Consider the following 21,549-nt stretch of genomic DNA (forward strand, 5'->3'; position numbering starts at 1 on the left):
CTTTTTATTCTCTATACCTCCATCTTTCTTCCCCTCTGATTGTGTTTCCCTCGTTGCTGCCACTTCTACTTTATTAGGTACTACCCTCTGTCCCTTTCACTTCGTGCCACCTATATTTTCTTACTTCTCTGCCCTCTTTCTTTCCTCTTTCTATTTAACATAAGAGTGACATTTTCTCCACTTCTTAGTGAATAGATTGTATTGAAATGTTTGACTAAGATTATTGTGAAAAAGGGTTACTGAATGCAATGGCTTTATCTCTTTTCTTACTTGATCTTTGATCAGCTGCTGGCCTTGTTGTACAGTTGAAGTACTTCTCCATGATCTGCTCTTTCTCCCATTTTACCACCTGAGTTGTTTGGTCTTCAGACATGCCAACAAATGTCTCCTTCAGCATGTCCAACCTGGAACAAATGACCAATTTTGCACTTTTAAGAAAAGTTGACGAGAGACAGTGGAGAAGGCAGATGCATAAATCCAAACTCACAACTTTTTCAGGTTTTGGCGCCCTCCTACATCACTAGGAAGTTTCATTCCTAGAGCAGGTTTGGAGGCCCCCAACAGCATGTCATATTCCTCTGACGTCATGTTCTCACTCTGTTTGGTCAACATCTCCCAGGAGATAGCGGCCACCATCGCTTGCATGTGACATGAAGATGCCATCTGAGGGAATAAGAGAGATGGTAGGATTCATTAGACTACCATAGAGCTGCACTTGTTAATGCATCATGTTTTATTTTTTACAAGATCTTGGCATTAGTGGGGAATACTGACGGAGGAGTTCCACATCTGCTTGATTGTGGCTAGAAGACATTTCTTGTTTGTCTAAAATGAGAGAAACAAAGAGTTGAACAACACATACACAAAATGATGAATACAATTACTCATCAACCGTCAAGATAGCAATTTTAAAGATTAAAATAAACAATAACAGTAATCCTTTTTGTTGTCTGAATACATCTTTTGTGGTTTAAGTGATCCTATGTTTGTTTATTCGTATTATATGTTGTCCATGGTTTATTCACACCATTACATCCACTTGTGGGTCTTTGTTGGAAGAGCCTGAAACCATGCTTTCCAGGTCCGCCTTTGCCGAGTCACTGAGAGAAATGAGGGTTACAAAAGAAAATGTGGTGAGTAAAAAACAGTTTAAAATACTTGGTTTTGTGTTTTACTGCTGATTAATGTCTGTCATTACTTTGCTTCATATACATCCTGCACAGTCAACCATAGTCTTCCACTTTTCACCACTAATAAAGCAGTTTGGGTTGAACACCTTGGTTAGGATGGTTTCAACAACAATAGATTGTTGATTATTCAGATTATTTTGTAGCCAAATAGTTTGAAAAAATAAAAAGGCAGCTCAGCATTTGAACAGGTCCAGGAAATGAACCGAACACACAGCAGGGACACACACAGACACACAGAATTACCAATTCTCGAAGAGAGTTATCGGCACCATCTTAGGCTCCGGATACCCTGTAAAACAGCATCCCCCATAATAATATGTTGCACAGCTAAAACACATCAGGACTCGGCCAGTGTTGAGTATTTGCCATGTATTCGCTTTGACTCGGGTTACAGAGGGCACTTTACATGCAAACATACACTGCCTTTGTTCAGTGAATCAGCATTGTCTAATGTTACACACATGCGCACACACACACACACACACACACACACACACACACACACACACACACACACACACACACACACACACACACACACACACACACACACACACACACACACACACACACACACACACACACACACACACACGTTCATTTAACAATTATAGTGTATTGAGCGTTCCCTCACCATTTTTCAGGCACTTCTGCATCTGATGAAACAAAGACAGACACAACACCCTCAAATGTTAAAGGTTAGAAATGATTAACTGTATACAGTAGTTCAACAAAACAAAGTATGAGATTACTAAAACAATGTGAAAACAGGAAGCAGCAACATGATACTGGCTGTGATTGAGTGTAAGCTTTATATATAAGGCACAAAGTGTGTTCATGAAGCTGAAAGGCCTGCAATACAAGTGATGTGTTGGCCATATTACAAAACAAATGTTCTCTCTGTGACAAAACCGAAATAACCTTTTTTTTATCATACTTTTTCTAAACTTGATGATTTTTTAAATAAAAAGATTTTGAGATAAAACGCTTTCTACCAAAGTAATTCAAATATGTTTTGTATGGCAACAAATGGGTTAAAAAACAATGAGAACGCATTCACATTCAAATATTCAAACCAAATCAGAAGAGCCACTTTGCTTGCCCTTATATGTTCGTAATAACTTTAACTCACTGTCCTATTTTATTTAAGAATGACTCTTTTGACTAAAGCTTGTCACAGTCTTAATGTGATGATGAAATATTCTCTTTTTAAGAAGAAAAAACGGTGACTATAACGATAATGTGTTGGACTTGATGAAGAGAGAAATGACTTACCAGTTTCCTGGAAATGTCTTCAGGATTCCCATCTGGTGGCTTAGCTGAAAATGTAGTAATAAATAGTTATATAAAAACACAAGTTTTTTTGTACACATAAATAAAATGCATGCCTGTGGCCATGCACCTGGAGAAGTTGCAGGTGATGGTGTTGATGCTTACCCAAGGCTGCACACGCCAAGATGAGAAGAAAGCAACATGTTCCTCCTTTAGGAGCCATGGTGAAAAGACCTGCCAGCCTGTCTGTTGAACGCAAGTAAACAATTCAATGAGAGCATTAATAGGAACAAATATTAAAAGGGAATTGTTTAAACTCCTTGTACTTTGTGGTGATACATTTTTTCCCCTAAACAGTAGGTTAATGGGTTTTGTAATTATGTCTCTCTTTGTTATGGAACCTGTCTCCATGACTCCCCCTCCAGTTTTCTGATTTCCTCCTTTGAGGATTTGTGATGTAGTTACCACTTGTGTTTCTCCTCCTCAGGGAAGCTTATTGGACTTCAGAGAATGGCATGCTGTGAAAAACATGTTTGGTAATTTACAAGATGTTCCTCTATTTCTCCCCTCTTACTCGATCACTTCTGCTGCACTCACTTAAACATTATGTTCCTCATTTCTCTTTCTCACGCATTGGTGATAACTATCACGCATTTGCATGATGATACTTTCCCTTGATTTGAATTCTCATTAAATGTGCCAAATGATGACAAGGCATTGTTAGAGTTAACAAATATTACACTAAAGATTGTAATGCAATATTATTATTTTGCTTGGTAATCATACATAAATCTTTCATCAAGGATTAAAAAATAACTATTAAAACATACAAAAATAAGTGTAGTATACATGTAAATGTAACAGAAATGTCACAGCTTCAACGTAATAAGTGCAATCCAGGGTTAACGTATATATTTAATATTCTATCTGTCACATACTTATGGATATATAATACCTTGCTTTATATCATTGTTAATTTGTAAATTCAACATGTATATTTTCTACTTTCTTGTTTTTTAATGTGTATTGTATATTCCATGTCTTTTTATGCTGCTGCAACACAAACATTTCCCAAATTGGGATCAATAAAGTAATATCTTATCTTATACAGACTTCTTGCATTATTTTTCATTTGTATTTTATGATATATGTTGCATCGTTGGAGGAGCTCGGGTCATAAGATTTTCATTGCCATTTCTACACTGTAGCTTATGTGCATATGACATTAAAACCTTTGAGTTATGTCTCTCAAAGGAAACGAAAATCGAAATTCATAAATATATACATTTGTTTTTACTTACCAAATCTATGTCAGCTCCCAGGCAGATTTCAGAATCAACAAAAAAAACAAGATTTAGAGAAAAGTGAGAGATGTTCCTCGTCCTCTCTATCCTGTCTGATGTGGGTTGGCTCAATGGTTACCTGTCCTCAACTGGGGCAAAGCAGGTGCGTGCTTTTAAGACATGCTCTGTGTGTGTGTGCACGTGCCTCTCATGAGAGAGAGAAACAGAAAAGCATTATGCATTATTCATGAAGTGAGCACACCGTTATAGCTACATTGCAGCTCCTATTTTAATGTTTTAAAAAACAGAACAAATCAGACACTACAAGCTGACAATAGATCACATAGGATTGAGTTGAGATCAGATGCACATTTGTACATTTATTTTGGAGGTTGTATGATTGGATGTTCTGATAATTCGTCAGATTAAACATTATTTTAAATGAAAGCAGGAAAAGATGGACACACTTATAAAACCACAAACAACAACCATATAAAGAGTTTAAATGAAACAAAGGAAAGGTAACCACACGGTAAAGGCTTTATTTACACAATCCATAAAGCAAGTGGGCAAACACAAATTCCTGAATACAGAGCCGTGACAACCGAAACCGAGCACATTTGAATATTAAGGTCGTTGTAGAAGTAGGATTAGGTGAAACGGTGGAGTTGAATAGAACACACACACATTTATCTGAAAGAAAAATTCCATAAAGTGTTCACTTCTTTAATCTTTCTGCAATCTATAACTTTTCCTTTTCCTTACTTTCAATGGCACAAACATGAACATATGTTTAAAAAATTAACAAGAGATGTACAAACACAAGAGAAAGACTTTAAGACAGATTTCAAAATTAGAAAGACGAAAACTGCAGCATCATCATGAAATATTTAGGTGAAATAAATCAGTGTTGACTGGCCCATATCCAGATCAATGCGGACTATAACAGCTGTGTGCCCACAACGCAGGCCACAGATAGTTCTGGTGAAATAGTTGTTGAAAGCAGTAAACACAAAATGCAGCCTTGATATTTCCCTTCCTAATCATATTGGTGATGTGGCCAACAGCACAGTGTAACGTATGTGTGAGACCCACAGGACATCCTCTCCTCATTAACCTTTTAATCAATGCAGTTAGCATCTTCCCCATCTGGTGGCTTCCTGCATGTGGATGATGGGGAATCGGACAATAACGCTATCAAGTGGACTGACGTAAATGTATTTCTGTCTTTGCCATACATGTGTTGCTCTGAACAGAGAAGGCACAAAGGGGAAGCACTGTGACTGTTGGGTGTGTTTCACTCCATGTTTCCTTCCATTTTGGAGCCGATTAACACATGAAGGTCTGGATTGATGAAGTGATCTGGCATGAAAACATTGACAGGTATTAGGGGTTTAAAATGAGCATGTATATCTTGACAGTATTGTTAATTTGGATTGTGATAACCATGGCAGCAACTATTCCTGGGGTACATTTAAGGCTAACATCACAAGGCTAACAACATCTCATATTTTTCTACAGTGCTTTTTAGTCCATTCCTCATAATTTCTCCTCAGCCATATTCCTATTCCTTCAAATTACATTTGAATTTCAACCCATTAGATGCACTTTTTGATGCACACCAAGTCGTTTTGACGTATTTGTGTGGGTAAACACACGGGCCCTTTCTCATTTCATCAAATCCCCCTCCTCGATTCCTCCGGTAGTGACCCGGAAATGAATTTCAGCGCGCCATGTTGAAGGACATCTCACTTCTCTAAAAATGCACTTCGAGGACCGAGGATCGAGCGTCGAGGAGGCTCTCTGGAGGAGCTATAACCGAGGATACACTGATGGGTCCTCCACGGCTCCTTCGTGGATGCATTTCCGGGAACAGAGATGTGACGCACGGCCGGACTTATCTCAGCCAATGACAGCTCTGCATGCATCCCCTGGATATTATTTTATGAACTGCTTTCATCGCGAAGTGATGTTTACAGTGAGAACAGCTGTGAGGTCCGTGCAGAAAGCAGAGCAGTGTGTATAATATATCACTCAGTATAACAGGCCTACTCTTTTTATTTGCTTTAGTTTAGTAGATATCTACAAAGAGTCGATATTTAAAAAATTCTAAAACCATTTAGTGCTTCACATAATAAAATACACAATGGCTGTAGCCTGTTTTAGGAACTGTATATGTGTGTGTGTGTGTGTGTGTGTGTGTGTGTGTGTGTGTGTGTGTGTGTGTGTGTGTGTGTGTGTGTGTGTGTGTGTGTGTGTGTGTGTGTGTGTGTGTGTGTGTGTGTGTGTGTGTGTGTGTGTGTTGAACAGTGCGTAGATGCAGCGGACAGACAGGTCTCCGTTGGTTTGGTGTCCTCTGCTTACTTTTAATACTTGTAAATAAAACTTTTGGCTCGTAATTTATTTTCCTCATTGTAGCGACCAGAGAGAGGGGGGGATATATCCAGTCTCCGATAGTGTTACGTTATTATGAGAGTGCTCTGTTTGATTCTGAAATTGTATATATTTATATAAATATATATGTGTGTGTGTGTGTTTCCGCATCTGTAGCCTGTTATTGTCTCATTATTTATACCGCACTGTGAATGAATCAAAGTAAATATATAAGTGGTCATGAACACATCTGTCCATCAGACAGAGGGGTGCTGTGGCTCCTGTCATCATTAATGGACGTCTCTTTTAAAATGACCGCTCAGAGGAGAGGAGTTCTCATTTCTCTAACCGCCTGCTGCTTCCCCTCCTCTCTCCTCGGTTCCCCTCCTCAGTCCTCCGCTCGCATCTCCTGTGGGCGGGACTAAGTATCGAGGATAGGAGTCGAGGAGGGGAGTTAGAGAAATGAGAAAGGGCCATGGCGTGTGTGTGTGTGTGCCTCACCTGCAGCGAAATCCCGGATGTCCGCAGGCCTTTTTAGAAGCACATCTCTGTGAGAGGAGGACAAGAAATGTGATTAGTAACTTTACAACTGCAGTAAAGTATATTGAGGAGACACCCTTTGAGTGTACAATAAAGAGTTCACCTTAAAATGTGATCAACTGGACCCTCCAGAAAAACGCGGGCAAAAATCCTTGATTATGCGATCAAACATGCGGGGTTTTATGTGATTTTATGCGGTGAAATTGCGGGAAGTTGCGAAATATGCGGAAAGTTGCAAAATATGCGGAAAAATAAATATTGGGCTGTCTTATTTATTTATTCTCTCACACACAATCTGCCACTAACTTTAAACCCCTTTACTATTCAATTAAACACATTCAATGTTTATTTATTGTAAAAGCAATTGGACTATTTTAATCTCACACACACACACACTTCTCCGCCTCATTCTGTTTTCATTTACTCGTTCGTTATCTGACCAGCTTCAATCTTGTAGGCTTCTCACCTCGTTTCTTGTAGCCCTCGAAAGGGTTTTGGAGGTCGATGCCTCGGTGAACGTGGGTTGTTTGACTTTCTTGTCCGCAGCAGCAGAAAGCATTTTCGAATGTTTGAATGAATCAAAGTGGGTCGTCACCGTCGATTTTCTCTTATGCTCCAACACAGTTGCACGGGGTGCAGAATAGTTTCCCCCCACTTTCGTGCAAGACATCGGGGTACTGCTTTGCCCGGTCTTTAGCAGAAATGTTCGTCGGTAAATGAGATGGATTACATTGTTTCATCTTGGTGTTTTCTCTCTCGTGTGAGCTCCACACATTCACTCTACGGTGTTGTTTACCTTCTGTGATGCGCGAGTTGATGACGTCGCGTCATCATCACTTCACGTCAAGACGAGTTAGCTTTTTTCCCCCTCAACTTTGTGTGGAAAAACGCGGGGATTATGCGGCCTTTTGATAAATATGCGGCCTTTTAAAAATCTGCGCCATTTTGCTGATAATGCGGTAAATTCTGCGATCGCAGAATCGCGTTTTTCTGGAGGGTCTACGGATACACTCATTGTCGGAGGCAGATTCTAAAGTATCTTGAATACATCGCATGTTTCTTTCAAATAAGCGGCAAGATACATCAATACAAGGTTTGTATTCGTTTCTTTGAAGTTACTTTGTATAGCATCTGATACAAATCATAAAAAGTCAGAATGTCATAATAATCATAAAAATGCATATTATAATTTATTATAAAAATAATAAAAAATAAAAGTCATTGTTGGTTAAAAGAACAAGAAAAAACATGATATAGCATATCAGACAGACCCTTTAACCCTGACGAGAAGATATAAATCCTGTTCACATGGACACACAGAACAATCATTTGTGATATATAGGCTACAATTAATTGTTCAGTCTCTATCCCAAATAGGCTACTACCAGCAGACACAGAGAGCAAAGAACAGTTAGTTTAATGTAAGTTAACTAACCTTAAAAAGTCACCTATCAATACCTCCACCTCTGGATGTGATCTCAAATACTTCTCATTGTTAATTCTCGTCTTGATCTAAAAAGAAAAGGCATTTCAGGTTAGTCAACAACATACAAATCCAGCTGCGGGTTGTGGCTGTGTGTGAATGACACACTGTTACCTTGAACTGTCGAAGTTTCTCCTGCTGATCAGCAGTTAATACAGCAACGTCCAGTTTAGCTAAATCCCCTTTTCCAGACATATTTTCTCTACAAATATTGGTCTAATGTATCACCTTACAGACCGGAGCCATGTCACGCTCAGATCTGTCCACCTGTTACTGACATGGCTGCTGCTAACAACTGTTACTATGGAAACAACCTCCAACAACTAACGGCTGCGTCCGCTAGGCGGCAGCAGAAGACAAAAAAAGGACTAACATTTCTGCAAATGTGTGAGTTTTCAGTCACCCACCCTTTTCAATACAAGGACGGACTGTTGTATCCTCGCTGAAGATTTATGGGATTTTTATTTTATTATTAATAAATGCTGTACTTATTGTTGTATGAGTGTTATTAACCAAAAAGTAATGTATCGCTTTCTGTGTGGAGGAGGGGTTGTGGGGTTTGTATTATACAGGACTTTGGGTTGCATTTTACTTTTATCAATCACAGTTAATATACACAATTCAATATTATAGAATGAGCAACCATGGGGATAAATGTGTGTATTGTTTCTTGACAGTCTTTCTAATATGCCTTTCACTTGTAGTCCATCAGGACAACATTCATTTGTGCTTTTGAATCCTTTTTTGGAAGCTCAAGCACCTTCAGGGTGACTGTTTTTTTGTTCTCTCTTTTCTGTCGGTTTCAGAAATACATCATATGAAAACTGCAGTGTTATGTCAGCTTAGCTTAGACATTTTTTAAAGTTACATTTTTGGACTCTTCTGTCATATTGGAGTAAAACACCATGGCAGCTGAAGTGCGGTTTCAACACTGACAGTCACCATTCAACTTTTTAAATGTATAACACCACAACAAGTCCTATAGGATGGGTTTTTGCCTAAAGAAAACATTTAAGAGGCTGGGTGATTAGGGAACTGTTCTAGCTTCAGTATATTGAGACTGAAAACTATTTTAAAATGCTTTTTGACTTTCAGTATCCCAGCATGGCAGTATTCAGCTGCTATTTGGGGCCTCAAGGCTAAAATGAGCCTCTGGGCCTGAATACAAACTCTGTCCCTCCTCCTCTCTGTGCAATGTACACAGTTTTCCCATGCTTGATAGAAGCATACAGTATAACCACATGTCTTAAAACTATATTTTAGTGTAGAGACATCTAAATAATAAATCACTTTTAGCCCTGTGTTATATTGATTTATATTGTGCTTAAAATATTCCTAAACACGTAAACAGTTCTGCAGCTGACTGAATTGATACTTGTATGCCATAACCTTTTTCCGGTCATCAGACCATATTTCTTCAAAAATAAAATAAAACATCACATCCCACCATTTTGCAATCGCTTTTAAAAATCTTGTAAAAAAATATGTGGAAACTAAAAAGACATGAAGCAAGTAATATAGTCGATAAAGCTTAATAAAAGTGTATACCAACAGAACAGGAGTTGGTCCTACAACATATAGCTTTAGAATTAGACGACATAGCCTGCTGTTTTATCAGGTCTTTCAATTGCCACAGATAAATGAGAGAGTAGCTTTACTGCTCTTCATATGACAAATACAACAAATAAAAGTCTTTCAGAGGTATTCAAGGCATCATATAGAAATAGAAAAATACAAGCTGAGTTTGATTGCAAAACCAAGCTCATTGGAGAACCATCAACGTTTTAAGTCCATTATCCTTTCCATAATATATCACACTGGATATGGATTGTTTATTCCCCTTTTGCCTGTTCATCAATAAAGAAAGAAATAACTTGAGTTGTTGAAATGTAAGGCGTCTATCCTCTCCTTCAGGCGCTGCTTTTCTTCTTCACTCTCTTCTTCATTTTCTTCTTTACTTTCTTCCATTTCGTTCGGTGGGGGTTCTTTGTTACAAGGAGGGGCAAAGGTCACCAGAGCATGTCCTTCTGGAGGTGTTTGAGTGGAGGGTGCAGGCCGTGGAGAGTCACCGTACGGGGTGCTAACACTCATACTCTTGAGTTTAGACATGAACCTGTGTCTGTGTCTGCAGTGGGGGAAAAAAACTGTGAAAGGATTTGCTGAAGTTTTAAATCAAATGACTCCCATCCATTTGGGATTATTTAGCTTTTGCTATAAATGTATCCATGTTTGTTTTACAGTAGGAACAACTATTTTAAACATATATTCATTACCTGAATATGAAAAGAGCCAAAATGACCGACAAGAAAGCAAATGAACCACAGGAGATCCACAGGATGTGATGTGACCCCTCGTCTCCACCTTGCACAGGTTCAGGAACTGCAGGAAAGACGGGCAGACTGTGAGAAATCCAAATGGAGATCAATAACATACATGCAAGTACGTTTGGGTGGAACTAAATGTATGTGTGTGAGATAGGTGTGTTGAGCCATGCTTCCTGTGGCTTGTTTCACTGTCGTGCCTTAGTTATTATGAAGACATGGCTTCCTGTTGAAACCCAGTGGGGCACAGGGGGTTTTCAACACTAACAACATTTTAGAGTTCCCTTCCTCTCACTCTCTCAGCCCCCCTCCTCTCTTTCTCCCAAACACAATAAGCTAATTAAAAACATATTTTACTTTCTGCTATATTTCTTACCATCAGACAGATCCTCATCTGCACCAGAGCCTTCAGTGTATACTGAAAACTGTTAGAGAAGGTAACATAAGAGACGGTGTGAGATACTGGAGGCAGGACAACAGCTAGCATCAAAGTGTGAGGAGAGCATGATCAAAAGACACATTTAGACTGTTACCGTTGTGGCAGTGAGATCCTCATACTCCACTGACCGTTTTGCTGAGGAGAGAAACATCGATGCAGATGAAATCAGAAAAACATATTGTACTGTAGAGTGCATTATTGCAGTGCATTCCCAAAAAAGTCAGACATATCGAATAGATATGAAGGATTTCAAGTTAAAAGAACAGAAGGATGTTAGAGAATATCCCGATAAAACCTTTTCTTAAGAGGTTTCACTTCGATGTCAAAAGTTGCATGGTTCAATTGAATTTAATGGGGTTTATTTAATTTGAAAAAGCATATATTCTTTTTAAATAATGTCAACATTACATGTATCCAGGATCCATAATACTGCACTCAAGCTGTGTACAAAGAGTTCACTTATTCAGAGGGATAAAAAACGTGACGGAAAGAGGTGAAAGTATGTACAGTACAACTTTAAAGGAAGGAAACGGGAAGCTTTCCTACGGGTTGTCCTAACTTATTTTGTTTCCAGGGAGGATCAAGTGTTAATGAAGCGAGAAAGGACAATGATTTACAGGTCCACCTAATTAGCACCACTTCCATGTTTCTGAAGCAATATGTTATAATGATATCATACGTTTCCTCTAATAGAAGAGAACTACAATCCACACAATAGCCTCAGTTTATACTGTAGCAGTCAGAGAGCAACCCTGTCTCCTAAAAATTACGTTCCCACAGAACTAAACTGCATTCTCAATTACGTTTAGCTAGAAACGTATTTTCTCCCACGTTACGTTAGTTATGAACATATCTCAAATACGTTTATTTTCTACATATCTTCTAGAAACGTGTTTTCTCCCACGTTACGTTTGTTATGAACGTATCTCAAATACGTTTATTTTCTACATATCTTCTAGAAGCATATTTTCTTCCACGTTACGTTAGTTATGAATGTAACTTAAATACGTTTATTTTCTACATATCTTTGCCATTTATTGTCTTGCTTATAATAATGATAATTAGTTATTTATAAATATCATTTTAGAGCACACCTTTGAAATCGACAATCGGGCTCGATATATGGTTAAATTAAAATCAGTAGGCGAGGCTGTAATTTTGCCAGCTGTTACTCTCATGAGCGAGGCAGAACATAATAGTTTTAACATGCCAAAAAGCTGCTGTGTCGTTTATTGCACCTCAAACATTAAAACAAATCCAGAGTTACGTGTTTCTGTACTTCCTCTAAGAAGAAAGGACAGTATCAGAAGAGCTCTGTGGCTTCAGGCTTGATCGCCGTTCAAATGACAGCGCTGGTTTCCCCAAAAGTGGGCGGGGCTGTAAAGTGAAGTAGATTTACTCTCATCTATTATTCAAAACCATTCTATTTATTCTAACGTAAATTACATGCCAGTGTTTTATCTTTTATGTATTTGTTTTTATTTTAAATCGTATAATGTCTGACTTTTTTTCTGTCTGTGAGGAAAAGAAATGGGGCTCAGAGCCTCAAAATACTGAAATCTGTATTTTTTAAAATCTTTTCTTTCTAATTTATTATTCTTTTCTAAATAACACACTGTTATTTACTCAACAATAACACACAATTATCCTTGTTTTTATTTATTCATTTAATTCTATAATCTTGGGCTTTTTAGCCGTAAATAAAGTCACCGGAAACAGACGGGACATTTTGAGCGATACACACCACAAACCCACTAAACTGATTACCCAAGATCCTCAGCTTGAAGCTTGTTGATTGGATGTTTTAGCCGCAATGCACGCTGGGATATGGTGTTGATATGATATGGAGATATGATATCCGACAACGAAAAATAAAATAATACCTAATTCAGAGTGTGCTTGCTTTTCTCGTTGGAAGTCATCACATAACGGCATTGTAATACACGGTTCGGCTGCATTAAATATTACACATCTGCCGTAATTCTTTATTTATAGAGAGAGACAAACAGGAGAACTGCTGCCAAAACTGAATACTTGACGTGGATCATAAATATATCAACAATTAAACAACATCTTCAATTTCTTTTCACAAAATACGTCTCCTTGCAGTATCAATAGTAATTCGGCTGACTTTTATATTTGATCCAATTGGTATATTGGTTATATTTACACCATAACGGTGCACAGCTGATAAAAAAGGACTTGTAGTTTTTAAAGATATTACTGATTTTCTTTGAATATAAGAATCTAAATACTGAGTTGAGAGAATAGTCAGGGGATTTTGGTGATGGGAGACACATCTATGGAATCACAATTTCAATAGCTTACTATTAAATGAAGGATAGCCTATGCCTTTCTGTCTGTGATGTTTTACAAATCAGATATTAATGTGAAGAAGTAAAACAAGAGAAATAGTATAGCAATATCCTGTAAAATTATGTAAAAACATGAATAAAATTACACATCTTCAGATGTTATACATAAGTGTCTACACTAATAATACAAAGTTATTATTAGTATGCTGTGTGTACCTTGTGTGCACCGCCTAGTGGTTAAAGCATGTTATTGAATTATTTTTGTTGAATAATCTTATTTGATCAAAACAATATTAAGAGTACATACTTTCATAGGGGGAAAGTAGAAGGTCAATGATAGAAATATAGAATATAAAAAGTCAAGAAGATACTAAGTGATCTCTACAATAAAACAGTTTAGTGCTGGATGTTCAAAGATATTAATAAGAGGATGTGCAAAACAGAAAAACGAATTAACCTTTATTAACACATTAAAAAATACTTTAGGTTAAGGTCTTCTTTTAAACAAGAAACAAGCTCTGGGGGTATCTATCTACAAATGAATATTAAGCCTGACAAAGTACTTAACGTCTAAAATATTGCTTTCCTGCAATGTTAACTATGTTGAAACACTTATTTTAAATGATATTATACACATTAATTATACTCTTATGTATGTAGATAGAATAAGAAATGTGCAGAATATGACAGTTTAATGGTGGAGGTATACAGTACACACATATTGATAGATGTCTGTTGAGGAACCTGCGACCCAAGTTGTGTATAAGATCAATACACCTTAAAAAACCTTGAAATCTTGAAAGGGATATGCAAAATAGCCATTATACAGTTTTTAATTAACTATTAGTAGAGAATAACGAGTAATGAATATACTTTATAAAGATCTGCAGATAAATGTTTAGTCTTCTCAAGCACCAACTATCAAATATCTCTCCTGATTGTTGGCACTTGACAATCACCTTCCCTGAATTGTATTCAGGTGTAACTAAAGTCTGATTTAAGGGTTGTTTATATTCCACATCATTAATCAGAATCTGCAAAGTAACTAAACTAAATGTAATGAAGTAAAAATACCAGGTTAACCTCTGAATTGTAGTGGAGTAGAATAACAAAGTAACAATGAGCTGTCATGTGGGTATATATTAATGCTGCCCATTAAGGATACAAGCGATTTTCACCCATTTAGTAATTACATGTTTTAAATGTGTACACACCAATGTGTTTCCTATCGCCTAAACCTCCAGGGCTGTACACAGTTTAATACTGTCAACTTCTACATTTGGGAAAAAACGTCTTTTAAAACTACAATTCCCAGTAGAGATGTGCCATAGAGAACATGTTGCGAAACACAATAGCCAGCATGTGTAGTTCTGGTGGGGCGTTCGAGTCCAGTTTTGAATAGTCTGCCGTGGTTTCGTTCCATTTCAAAGAGCTTGACGCTCGGCGTAACCTTGGCGCAACATCACGGGGTTTGTCAACGGGACTGTAGTCCCAAACGATAGCTGGGGATTATGGGTAGTGTAGTGTCTTGGGCCATCCTAAATCTCGAAATGTCCTGTCTGTTTCTGGTGACTTTATTTACGGCTAAAAAGCATGCTAAAATGCCCAAGATTATAGAATTAAACGAATAAATAAAAACAAGGATAATTGTGTGCTATTGTTGAGTAAATAACAGTGTGTTATTTAAAAAAGAATAACAAATTAGAAGGAAGAGATTTAAAAAAATACAGATTTCAGTATTTTGAATCTCTAAACCCCATTTCTTTTCCTCAAAGACGACAAAAAAAGTCCGACATTATACGATTTAAAATAAAAACAAATAAATAAAAAGATAAAACACTGGCATGTAATACGTTAGAATAAATAGAATGGTTTTGAATAATAGATGACAGTAAAATCTACTTCACTTTACAGCCCCGCCCACTTTTGGGGAAACCAGCGCTGTCATTTGAACGGCGATCAAGCCTGAAGCCACAGAGCTCTTCTGTTACTGTCCTTTCTTCTTAGAGGAAGTACAGAAACACGTAACTCTGGATTTGTTTTAATGTTTGAGGTGCAATGAACGACACAGCAGCTTTTTGGCATGTTAAAACTATTATGTTCTGCCTCGCACATGAGAGTAACAGCTGGCGAAATTACAGCCTCGCCTACTGATTTTAATTTAACCATATATCGAGCCCGATTGTCGATTTCAAAGGTGTGCTCTAAAATGATATTTATAAATGACTATTATCATTATTATAAGCAAGACAATAAATGGCAAAGATATGTAGAAAATAAACGTATTTCAGATACGTTCATAAGGAACGTAACCTGGGAGAAAACATGTTTCTAGAATATATGTAGAAAATAAACGTATTTGAGATACGTTCATAACAAACGTAACGTGGGAGTAAATACGTTTCTAGCTAAACGTAATTGAGAATGCAGTTTAGTTCTGTGGGAACGTAATTTTTAGGAGACAGGGTTGCAGAGAGGCAAGTGAGAAAATGAATATTTAAGGTATTTTTTTGTTGTTGTCTGATCTATTTTATTTTTCTCTTCTGTGTTTATAACTAAAGCCAAGGTGACAAAGTGTAAAAAGCAGCTGGCATGTGAGGCTGAAGTTCACCACCGCTTGTTCCAAAAATACTTAAAGTAATCAGGTCGTCTTCTTAGGTGAGTTTCCACATGCACTCTTAACACAAGGTATATACAGTATATTGATATGTTGGCTGTTTTCACAGGTGGGAAAAACGTTTTATAGAAAAATTGAACTGGGAAAGCGTCTCTTCCACAAATATGAACAATTATCCTGGAAAAAAAAAAAATGCTCACTTGCGTCCCAGGATTTTCCGTATCAGCTAATGGGAGGATCTAATTTTGAAATGGTTTGACTCAATGCTTTTATTCCTACGTGTGGATGAGTGTGTGTGTGTGTGTGTGTGTGTGTGTGTGTGTGTGTGTGTGTGTGTGTGTGTGTGTGTGTGTGTGTGTGTTTACCTGTCCAGCTGCTTTCATAGACGGGTGTGCTCCAGTCACTCCAGTGACCATCATACTCTTCCCTAGTCCTGAGCTGTATGAGGTATTCAACACCAGGCATTGCATCCCTTATAGTATATGAGCGTGTGCCCTTAATCATCTGTATCTAAAAAGCCAATTACAGAAAAAAAAACAGATCAATAAACAATGTCTTCACCTGAGTGTTAACTTGTTTAAGGCCAGAAGGCTAACAGTATATTGATCTACTAAACTGTAGCAAGCAAACAAACACACAACATATGAAAAAAACTCTAGCATGCACCTGCCAATGATCAAAGGACTTGAGAGGTCGGTATTTGATCTCGTAGATTAGTTTATAAAAGCTGTCTTGAGACTTCCAAGAGATCGGAAAACTCCAGGTGACCGTTATCCTCATCTCCTGTCCCTCCTCCTGTCGGACTGACACCTCTGATGGAGGGTCGGGCTTCACTGAAGGAGCAGGGAGGAATAGAATGAGTGCTTTAATTACCCATACATTTCACAAAAACACATTGCGTTGACACACAAACCTACATATGCTCAGAGGCATGAATGAAAGCAGGGAGCTGGTGGCGTTGCCTGCCATGCTTGTGACGCACAAGTAGGCCATGTAATTGCTTCTCAGCTCGTCGTCATTGTGATCCAGAGCACACCAACAGCGGGAGTGCTTAGAGGAGTATGAGCACTGCAAATGAAGAAAGGACTTTGTGGCGCTGCGAGCAAAAAATGTAAAAGAAGGAAAGAAAAAAAACAGTTTCACACACACATAAGATATAAAGACATAAATAACACAACTTCCTGTGGTATTATGAAACGTTTGTTTTGCCGTGGTTTAACATCATCCAGTGTGAAGTAATTGGTAGCTGGTAAATCTACACAGTGTAACGCTGCTTATAATGGTTTGGAAATTCAACTTTAACCTTATTTTCATTCCATTTAGGATTTTTATTTAATTTGTTACTTCATTCAGTGCCTACTCCGAAACTCCTCAAAGCACTTTCGCTTCAACTGTTTCAAATGTTTCAACAGCAACATTTCAGCAAGCATATACTTTCATCATAAAGTGTCTCCATTTCTGGTTAACCTTTAATCTTATTCTAATAGATTAAAGAATGATACCAATTATTACTGTGGATATCACTTGAAAAGATCTCCACGAGGGATACATTCCCATTATTCATGGCTCATCATATGTGTATAGGGACCTGCTTACACACCTAATGGGATCTACAGGTTAGGTCAGGGGTGTCAAACTCTAAACACAGTGGGCCAACATTTAAAAATCGGTACTAGTCGAGGGCCGGACTGGTTCAATGTGTATTGCAAAACTTATTGAAACTACTTAGTGCACATATTAAACCTGGAACTAACAAGCTGAAATAATTGCCTATAAAAACAACATTAAACATTAAATAAATGAAAAATCAGTTGCATGCATTCCTTTCTTTTCCGGAGTCATTTCTTATGAGTACATCTTTCATTGTTGCATTGTTGTCATTGTTGCAAGAAAGTGCAAGAAGGAAACATCCATTTAAACTCCGTTTGCTGCTGTGATGCTAGTTCAAGCCAGATACTTGGCATCTCATCTTGGACCACCATGGGCCGGATTTGGCCCCCGGGCCTTGAGTTTGACATGTATGAGTTCGGTGATACAGGGTCTAAATATAAACTTTACTATTTTCTCACACATTTATAAGTTATTCAAGATGACTTTATACTGTAAGTGTCTTTACCTTTTACTGAGGAAGAGGGAGCAGTTAGGGAAGATAGTGAAGGGCTTCTGAGGGGCCCACTCACAGCGAATCTTACTGCTGGGGGACTTTTTGTAGCACGACAGCTGGGGGGTCTCTGGAGGATCTAACAGAAGAGGGGCAATGATATTGTACATTATTCAAGTCATTCAGTCAGTTAATTGTTTCCTAATTATATGTTCATCAAAAATATGGTTAATCCCCTCATCTGCTGGTACGCTAAAACTAAAATGTATAAAATTAAACTATATGTAATACTATTTCTGCGCAGCTAGAATTAATAATACCCAGAGTCCAACATTAGACTTGTGTAAAACCAAGAAGCAAAAGCAAAAAAGTACCCATCAAAAGGGAAAATAAAAAGAGAAGCAAAACCAAAAACCTATTTAAAGATCTTTTAAATAATTGACCTTACATACTTATGCAGAAAGTATGCCATGTTGCAATGTCTTACTCACACTGTATTGTGTACAGAAAACCGCCACTAAGGTTAAACTTTTCGTTTTGTTTTCTCAATTAAGACAAATGGAAGGACAAATATGGCATGGATAAAATTGACACTCGATAACTTCAATGATCCGTTACAGCTTCATTGATGTTGTGACCTACCTGCGACCTTGACCTTTAGGGAGAACCTCTCTCTGCCTCTGTGGTAACACGTGAACCTGCCGGAGTCCGACAGTCTCACTGAGGACAGAGACAGTGAAGACCCTCTCCTCTCAAAGCCGATTCCACCCCAGTCCCTGTCTCCTTTTCCCACGATCCTCCCGTTCCACTTCCACTGTAGTCTCGGCTTCATGCTCCTTGTTACTCTGCTCCCATCCTCACCCTCCTCCTGCTCCTCATAATCTCCCGGCTCCCAGACCGTGGGAGTGCTCGGAGAAGCTGTGTAAGCTGTTGCTGAATCTTTGAGGCTCTTGCTTTCTCCTGCCTCAGTGGTGTTAGAGTGGTATCCTTCACCCACAGTATTCTCCACAGTAGGTTTGGCACTTTTCATCAAAGCTTCAGTGTTCCTTATATTGTTAACAGAGGTTTGATTTTCATCAGAAGAACTCCCTCCTCTGACCTTTACTCCATCCGCCTCCACATGACCGCTGCAGCTCAAAACCAATTTACTGCCTTGATATAAAACCAACACACCAGGGGGAGGGTCTGCAAAAAAACAAACAAAAACACGATTACAGAGCTAATATAAACTACTCTGTGTGCTGGCTGTCTTTAATTGTGAATGTCTGAACTTGCTTTACAGAAGCCCTGAGAGGCAAATGCGAAAAACGAAACCATCGTTTTTCCTTTTAAGTCTAATCAAAATTATTTTCAGATTTCAGAGCAGGGGGGAAATGTTTGGCCAGGAAAATCTAAATTTGAGGAAAGAACATTTGCAGGGTACTTTTTTCCTGTGTGTTGTTGTAATACTAATTGTAGTCAAAAGAGGCTAAAGTGCATCAGTAAGATGTTCTCCTTTCTTTTGTTTTTACTTTAATCCTTTTTCTTTTTTTTAAACAAAAATACATCTAACAGAGTGCATGGAGCAATGAAAACTATTTGTATACCTGTGCCTCAGCTATTAACAAAGAAGAGAAAATCATTTGGATCTGTCTTAAAAATAGATTAGCAGATTTCTACTTAATTGCCTCTCCGGGCTTCCTTAATCTTTTGCACATAAAAAAAGTGCTTCTGCCATGAGTATTGGTTTGCACAGCAAAGATAGGATGCATTGTTGCATAACTAAAACTACTAACTCCTTTTGAACTAACTCTTTTAAAGTGTCTTTTCTTTATGGTTTCTTTTTCTGTCCCTGATCATGTATCGGGTCATATCTCGCATTTACATCTCTGACACCCCCTAGTTATGCAGATTTTGTGATTGCTCTCAAACTCAGTCATTTGCTCCTTCAGAAAGGCTATTCTGTATCTGTGTGTGTAAAGCCTCCAGATTGAACTCCACGTAGTGTTTAGCAACTCATTCTCTTTGTTTTCTCTGACCTTTGTGAAAGTGTGTGATGAGGGGTGGAGGAGTTAGGTAAGTCTGGGGTACTCTGTACATTTCTCATCACGTAGATAACTAATGTTTAGACACACTAGGTTAGCGGATTGTTGCCACCCCTGTATTCTGTTTTGTCCAATTCTGAGTAGTTTAGTTAGTGAGAATTTCTGTTTTGGTTTCAAAGGATAGATGTAGGCCTGGTTTTGTTATGCTTGTTTCTTTTGTTTGGCACAATCTCCTTTGACTCCTCCTCACACACAGAGTATTTCTCTTCAATTTCTGTTCAGTTCAAGGGTTACAAGAAATAAACCTTTTGTCAACCTTTACGCTGACTCCGTCATTTTTATTGGTTGTTGTGTGTTATTGTCTCCAGGTCCCCAGACCTTAGTGGGGACGTAAAACACAAATACGAGAGTAGTTCATTGCCCTTTTAGTACAAACACACTCTTGTCCTTTACTCTGATTTGGTTGCCTTTTGCCTGTAAATCAGATATTTTAGAATAGAAGCTATACAGACAAGGCAGAAAAGCAAATTCACTAATGTATGAGCAGTGTTTAGGTTTATATATTTAGACTATAACATTGAATTTGCATGATCAGCAATTAGGATAATTTGAGTGAAGATATGTTTAAAAAAGTAAAACCAACTACATCCCCTCCTTCCTCCAGTTTGAGTCCAGCTTAACAAGCACATAGTGAAAGCACATTTATAGTGCAGATTGGTGTGCAGTGTTGGCAGCACAATTATTGGTACATGCTGCTAATAGTTAGATTCCCTTAATTTAGATTGAGTGATTTATAAATGTTCGTGTTCTGTAAATGTGATCTGAAATCGACCTGTCAAATAAATAAAACTTTTGCTAATCTATGCACTTTATGCTCAAGTGAAATCAAAGCAGGCTGCTACAGAGTTCAGTTTAATCTGTCTCAAGAGCTCCTGTGAGTTACATTGATGTTAGCAAACAAAAACACACACACATTGCTTTTAACACTAAAAAGGTTAGTTAGTGAGTTAGTAAAATGTTCCACTTTTCAAAGTATTTACCACACTGTTTTCGACGTCTCACCGATACCGTACAACATGTTTTTTTGGCTGTATAAATGAAATCTGGTAGTTTACCTTTTTTGGGACAGGTCCCGTCGAAAATACCGTGGACCGGTGTGGCGCACAGGGCACACAGCAAAGGGAGAAAAATCCGCATTTTTGCGCACAAGTCTCCCTTCACCGAGTCCTCACACCATCACTCACAAACATCGGAGACCGTTGTGACTCCCATCTAACTTCACATGATCAACATCTGACGGTCCTCCTCTGGCTTCTCAAAGCAGTTACCGGCCGCCTCTGGTTTCAGCAGTCCGCTGTCAGTAAGACCCGTTATTGTGAAATCCCAGCTCTCTTCCCCTTGTTGCACAGAGGAAATCCTCCTGAGTGTCAAAAATAAAACCCCAATGAAAGCTGAATATAGCTCTGCTATTATAATATTCATACTCAAGTTGTAATCAGTGGGGTTTTTCAATTCTTTTTTTATAAAACACTTTATTCTAATCAACAGACATATTGTTTACGTTTTTTAGTCTTGAAAATGTTGCATTTTT

General features: G+C 38.0%; 1 protein-coding gene across 3 annotated transcripts; it reads right to left on the bottom strand.

Annotated features, from left to right (window-relative positions):
- Positions 1-6,619: 6,619 nt before the first annotated feature.
- il6r (interleukin 6 receptor) lies at positions 6,620-21,322 on the bottom strand. 3 transcript variants are annotated; one of them, XM_034102853.1, is made up of 11 exons: positions 21,074-21,322; positions 18,577-19,119; positions 17,950-18,073; positions 16,751-16,929; positions 16,500-16,666; positions 16,199-16,343; positions 10,996-11,036; positions 10,839-10,887; positions 10,415-10,520; positions 8,094-8,170; positions 6,620-6,666 (listed from the first exon to the last, which is right to left on the bottom strand). In XM_034102853.1, the coding sequence occupies exons 1-10, from the start codon at positions 21,153-21,155 to the stop codon at positions 8,137-8,139; spliced, it is 1,470 nt and encodes a 489-aa protein (XP_033958744.1). In that variant the 5' UTR covers positions 21,156-21,322; the 3' UTR covers positions 6,620-6,666; positions 8,094-8,136. The 3 variants fall into 3 exon arrangements, with proteins under 3 accessions (XP_033958744.1, XP_033958742.1, XP_033958743.1); XM_034102851.2 differs by lacking the exons at positions 6,620-6,666; positions 8,094-8,170 and adding an exon at positions 9,432-10,266; XM_034102852.2 differs by lacking the exons at positions 6,620-6,666; positions 8,094-8,170 and adding an exon at positions 10,146-10,285.
- Between the last annotated feature and the right edge of the window lie 227 nt (positions 21,323-21,549).

Source organism: Pseudochaenichthys georgianus, chromosome 16 (assembly GCF_902827115.2).
Source record: "Pseudochaenichthys georgianus chromosome 16, fPseGeo1.2, whole genome shotgun sequence".
In the NCBI taxonomy this organism is placed as follows: Eukaryota; Metazoa; Chordata; class Actinopteri; order Perciformes; family Channichthyidae; genus Pseudochaenichthys; species Pseudochaenichthys georgianus.